The 5,540-nt window shown below is 63.2% G+C and overlaps 1 protein-coding gene across 1 annotated transcript; it reads left to right on the forward strand.

Moving 5' to 3' along the window:
- The first annotated feature begins 1,351 nt into the window (after nucleotides 1-1,351).
- FOXD3 (forkhead box D3) lies at nucleotides 1,352-2,718 on the forward strand. Its single transcript, XM_054638535.2, has one exon. It carries the CDS (start codon nucleotides 1,352-1,354, stop codon nucleotides 2,561-2,563), a length of 1,212 nt encoding a protein of 403 aa, XP_054494510.1. The 3' UTR covers nucleotides 2,564-2,718.
- The last annotated feature ends 2,822 nt before the right edge of the window (nucleotides 2,719-5,540 follow it).

Consider the following 5,540-nt stretch of genomic DNA (forward strand, 5'->3'; position numbering starts at 1 on the left):
AGGGCCCGGGCGGGGAGTTCCGCACCGGGGCAAGGGTGGGCGGCCGGGCCCCCTCCCGCCCCGCCGGGCGCCTTTCCCCGGGCCGGGGCTTACCTGGGGCCGCGGCAATACGGTCCTCACATTCACACACACTCCCTCATTTCCTACTTTTTCATATGCTAAAGCCCGCAATGATTAAGTCGTTAACACCTCTGGAAAGAGGAAAAAAAAAAAAAAAGCAAAAAAAAAAAAAAAAACCAACAAAGAAAAAAAAAGTAACCGGCTAAAAGGTTCTTTATTTATAGTTTCCCTTTGTTATTTTAGGTCTTTTTTATTTCTCTCTGCAACTAACCTAATAGATAAATCAATAGCTATTCTCTGATCTTCCGTTTCCAGCTGGTGCTGCTGCCCTGCTGCCGCTGGAAAAAAAAAAAAAAAAAAAAAGAAACCCACTGAAAAGTGGTTTCAAAGCCCAAACTTGGTGCTTTTAGGCGCTCCTGAGGCGGCGCATCCGCTGAGCCTGCGCTGCCGAGCGCCCCGAGAGCGGCGGCTCCGGGCGCTGCGCGCCGAGAGCGGCAGCGGCGAGCCCCGGAGCGACGGCGTTTCCGCGGGGGCCGAACGGTGCCGGTGCCGTCGGGCCCCGTCGGGGCGGGCAGAGCGGAGCCGCCGCCGGTCTTTGTTGACAGTCCATGAAACAACTCGAGTTTTGCATGACTTCACAGCGGGGCGCCTGACGTCAGGCGGTCACGTGGAGCCGCCTCCGAGTATATCTTTAACGGGAAAGTAATCTATCAGGCAGTCGGGACCGCCGCGCTGCCAAAGTGGCGAGCGAGGCCCCGCGACCCCCGGCCTCCTGCCCCCGCCCCGCCCGGCCCGGCCGCCGGCAGCTCCGTCCCCTCCCTCCGCCGAGGGGGGGAAAAAACAGCGGCCAAAAAAAAGCCAGACGAGAGGAGGAAAGAGGGAAGAGGAAAGAAAAAAAAAAAAAAAACACCACCAGCCAAGCCGGCGCGGAGGGCGGCGGAGCGGTGCGCGGCGCGGCCGCGGAGCGGAGCGGTGGAGCGGCGGCGGCCCGCGGAGCGGCCCCATGCGCGGCGCCCTCGGGCGCGCATCGCGGCGGGCGGGATCCGGCGGCGCCGCCTGAGCCCCGATGCCCGGCGGCGGGAGGTGACCGGGCGGCCAGGGCAGCCCCGCGGACGGGAGAGCAGCGGGCGCGGCCGCCCCATGCCCCGCGGGGACGGCGCCGCGGGGCGCAGCCGGGCCGCTCGGGTGTAGCCCCCGGGAGCGGTCGGAGGAGCGGCGGGAGCGGGGCGCGGGGGGAGCCCGGTGCGGGCGGGAGGCCCCGCCGCCGCCGCGCCCCGTCCGCCGAGCGGGGATGACCCTGTCGGGAGGCGGCAGCGCCAGCGACATGTCCGGCCCCGCCGTCCCGGCGGCCGAGGATGTGGATATCGACGTGGTGGGCGAGGGCGACGACGGGCCGGGCAAGGACAGCGAGGGCGAGGCCGGCAGCCCCGCCGCCCTGCCGCGCCTGCCGCTGGACGAGGCGGCGGAGCTGGCGCTGCCCGCGGAGGCGGGCGCGGAGAGCGGCAGCAGCGGCAGCGGGAGCCCGGCCGGGGCGGCCCCCGGCGGAGCGGCCGAGGGCGGCAAGGGGGGCGGCGAGGAGGGGGCGAGCGGCGGCGGCGGCGGCGCCGGGGCAGCGGGGCAGAGCAAGCCCAAGAGCAGCCTGGTGAAGCCGCCCTACTCGTACATCGCCCTCATCACCATGGCCATCCTTCAGAGCCCGCAGAAGAAGCTGACGCTCAGCGGCATCTGCGAGTTCATCAGCAACCGCTTCCCCTACTACCGGGAGAAGTTCCCCGCCTGGCAGAACAGCATCCGCCACAACCTCTCCCTCAACGACTGCTTCGTCAAGATCCCCCGGGAGCCCGGCAACCCGGGCAAGGGCAACTACTGGACGCTGGACCCGCAGTCCGAGGACATGTTCGACAACGGCAGCTTCCTCCGCCGCAGGAAGCGCTTCAAGCGGCACCAGCAGGAGCACCTGCGGGACCAGACGGCGCTGATGATGCAGGGCTTCGGCGCCTACGGCCTGGCCGGACCCTACGGCCGCCCCTACGGGCTGCACCCCGGCGCCTACACGCACCCCGCGGCGGCCGCGGCCGCGCTGCAGTACCCCTACATCCCCCCGGTGGGGCCCATGCTGCCGCCCGCCGTGCCGCTGCTGCCGTCCAGCGAGCTCAGCCGCAAAGCCTTCAACTCCCAGCTCAGCCCCAGCCTGCAGCTGCAGCTCAACAGCCTGGGCGCCGCCGGCTCCATCGTCAAGTCGGAGCCCAGCAGCCGCCCGTCCTTCAGCATCGAGAACATCATCGGCGTCCCCGCCGCCAGCTCGGCCGCCAGCGCACAGACTTTCCTGCGGCCGCCGGTCACCGTGCAGTCGGCCCTCATGGCCCACCAGCCGCTGGCGCTGGCCAGGACCACCGCGGCCATCGCCCCCATCCTCAGCGTGCCTACCAACATCATCGCGGGGCAGTTCCTGCAGCCCGCGGCCCCCGCCGCCGCCGTGCAGGCCAAGTGGCCGGCGCAGTAGCCCCGGGCAGCGCCCCGGGGAGCTCCGGCCGCCCCCTCGGGGCTCCGCGGCCGCCCGGACCCGGAGCAGCAGCAGCAGCGGGCACCGGCCGCCGCCACCGCCGCTTGTACATATTTGTATCAAAAATCACTGACGTTGCTTTCGGGGTTTTTATTTTTCTAAAGAGGCGAAAATGACGGTCGCGATTAGGAGCCGCGAACTTTCACTTTTTTTGAAGGTTCCGGCGCTCCGAGCGGTTTTATCCGAAATAAACGAACAAACGAGGAAAAAAAGAATTGTATAAAAAAAAAGAAATAAGCGGGGGAAATTTTAAATATTAAACGAACGAACAGAAAAAAAAAAGAGAGAGAGAATTTTGGAGAGAAAAAAAAAAGGAGGAAAAACGCTGTCATTCTATTATAGAAGTCTGTTTATATATGAATGAATATATGTATTCTAAATGTTATCCCTTCGTGTTGTACACAACTTTGTAAATAAATTTTTAAAATGCTCTGCCCGTTCTCTGTGTGAGCGGTGTCTTTGTGACCCCCGGCCGCAGGACGGGCTGCGCGGCCGCGGAGGCTGGAGGCGCGCTCGGGGCGCGGCCGCGGAGCGCCGCTTCTCCGGTGCCGCGGAGCTTTGGATCCCGCCGGTGGCGGCGCGGGCGGCTTTCCCGCGGCCCCTGCTCCCGGTTCGGCCGCGCAGCGACAGCGCCCGGCCCCGCGGCGGCGGGGCCGCCTTCACCCCGATTCCTTCCAAATCCGACCTTCCCCGGCAGATCCGAGACTCCCGCGAGCGCGCCGTGATGTTTCCCTAAATATATTAATTTTTTTTCTCGGCCTGACTTCAACACTACATGCCGGCGCTGCGGCATTCCCGGCCGGAATAGGTACGCTTTGGGTCTGCGGTCGGGGCTAATTAGAAGGGAAATTATTTTAAATAAACCACGTTGGGTTGATTTAATAAATGTTTACTATTTATTTTAGAGGGGAAAAAAATATATATATTCAGGCCGTGGCCGTGCGGTATCCGAGCGCGGATCTTTCGTTTAGATCAGATAAATAATCAGGTTAAAACAGCGGATCTTCCCCCGGGAAGGGATCGGCCTTTCCCAGTTAATTCCCAATAACTCAGCTTTAATGGCAGCTGTTAAAATTAAAAATAATAAGCAGACGTACATACATATATGTATATATATGTGTGTGTGTTTTCGAGGCTAAAATAAGGAGACAGTTAAAATGAAAAAAAAAAGGAAATAATATGTAGCGTTCTAATATTTAAAGCGGCGCGTCGGGGGGTTGAGCCTGCTAAGATCTCGGTGTCTCCCGTGCACTGACAGTGTTTGGTGCTTTATTATCTCCCTCTTAAAAAGTTGAAATTTTGTCACCTTGGAAAAGCGTCCTGGATTTCGCTTTTCCGCTCAAATAATTCGTTGTCTTTGTTAGGAAAATCGGCGGCGTAAAACGCAGGCGGGATGCGGGATGCGGCAGGCTCGGCTGCGGGAGGAGCCGAACCAGGCGCTTATTTCCCCTCCAACAACCCTCTGGCAGCCGTGGATTTAAAATAAATATATAAATAAAAGTGTCCTTGCTTTCCTGGTAAGCAGTAAATATTATTTCTTCCTAAGTAAATATTTATACCTCCGCATACATAGACTAAAATAAACCGAGCAGCCACGGTGATGAGGTCGTTTGAACTTTATAAATAAGGACTCGCTAATCATCTGCCGGGGACAGGGAGAACCTGCAGGGAGCGGGGACACGCGGGGCCCTCCGCGGGCACCCACGGCCCCGCGGAACCCCGCGGAGCGGAATGTGGCGGTGCGTGGCGGTGTCAGAGGAACGAGTTGTTTCACAGTTGTGTCTGGCTAATCGGTTTTACACAAACAGCAAATGGTGGGTGATTCGTGCGATCGAGGGGGCTTCTATATTTAGCCGATCCCCTGGGAAAAAAGAAAGGAGCCTCTGCCCGGAGTCGCTGCGAGGCTCAAGAAGCTGCTGATCCAGGGCTTCCAGAGGACACCGGATAACAGGGGCTCATTCCATTCCCCAGCCTTTGTTACTTATAAAATTACTCGCTCATATTTCCCCACATAGCAGCAATGCCTCGGCTCGGCATCTGCGCGCCGGCGGCAGCGGCACCGGCAACTTTCCTGCCCGCTGCCTCCCTCCGGGAGCCGCTTCTCCCTCCGTAACCTCCGGCCTCTCTTTCTCTCCCCCGCTGTCCCCTCCATCGCCGAGGACAGCGAGGCCCGCAGGAGAAGCCTTTCCCGGGGAAGCGGCGGCTGCTCCCGGGGCCGGGCGGCACTGGGAAGGAGCGGGGCTCGGGAAGAACCCCGGGATGAGCCCCCCATCCGGGGCCGCCTCCCCGCGGGAGCCGCCGGCTGCCCGCAGCCGCGGGGCCGTGAGCGGCAGCGGGGCCGTGCCCGCAGCCGGGGGCTCCCGGTGGCGGCGGGGCTGCAGTGGCGCACCGGGGCCTGCGGGGGGCGCGGCAGCTCCCGCTGCACCCGCGGGGAACGGGCGCGCCCCCCCGGGGCCGGGAGCACCCCCGGGACCGGGAGCATCCCCGCAGCACCGGGGATCTGGGAACTCCCCCGGAGCGTCCGCGGGACCGGGATCGCCCTCACGGCCCGCGGGGCCGGGAGCACCTCCGGGGCCGGGAACACCTTCGGGACTGCGAACACCCCCGGGGCCGGGAGTCATCGGGGAGTCCGGGAGCAATTCGGGGCATCGGGGGATCCGGAGCGCCCGCAGCCGCGCTCTTGCAGCGGGCGGCACGACGGGGCGTCCCGGCGGGTCCCGCAGAGCTACCGGCGGGCATCGGAGTAGGGGGCGTCAAAAGTCGGTCCCCGAATAGGGGAGGGTTTGCAGCCGGGACGGGAGCGGCTTTTCCGGCTCCCAGCGGAGCGGGCGCAGTCCCTACAGGCGGGCCGGGGAGAAGAGGGAGCAGCATAGCCCGGCGGAGTTCCCTCAGCCACGGGAACAGACAACAGAAACTC

This window comes from Agelaius phoeniceus, chromosome 8 (genome assembly GCF_051311805.1).
Source record: "Agelaius phoeniceus isolate bAgePho1 chromosome 8, bAgePho1.hap1, whole genome shotgun sequence".
In the NCBI taxonomy this organism is placed as follows: Eukaryota; Metazoa; Chordata; class Aves; order Passeriformes; family Icteridae; genus Agelaius; species Agelaius phoeniceus.

What these genes read in the sequence shown, in the direction of transcription:
- FOXD3 (XM_054638535.2), top strand. Translation starts at nt 1,352, where the DNA reads ATGACCCTGTCGGGAGGCGGCAGCGCCAGCGACATGTCCGGCCCCGCC.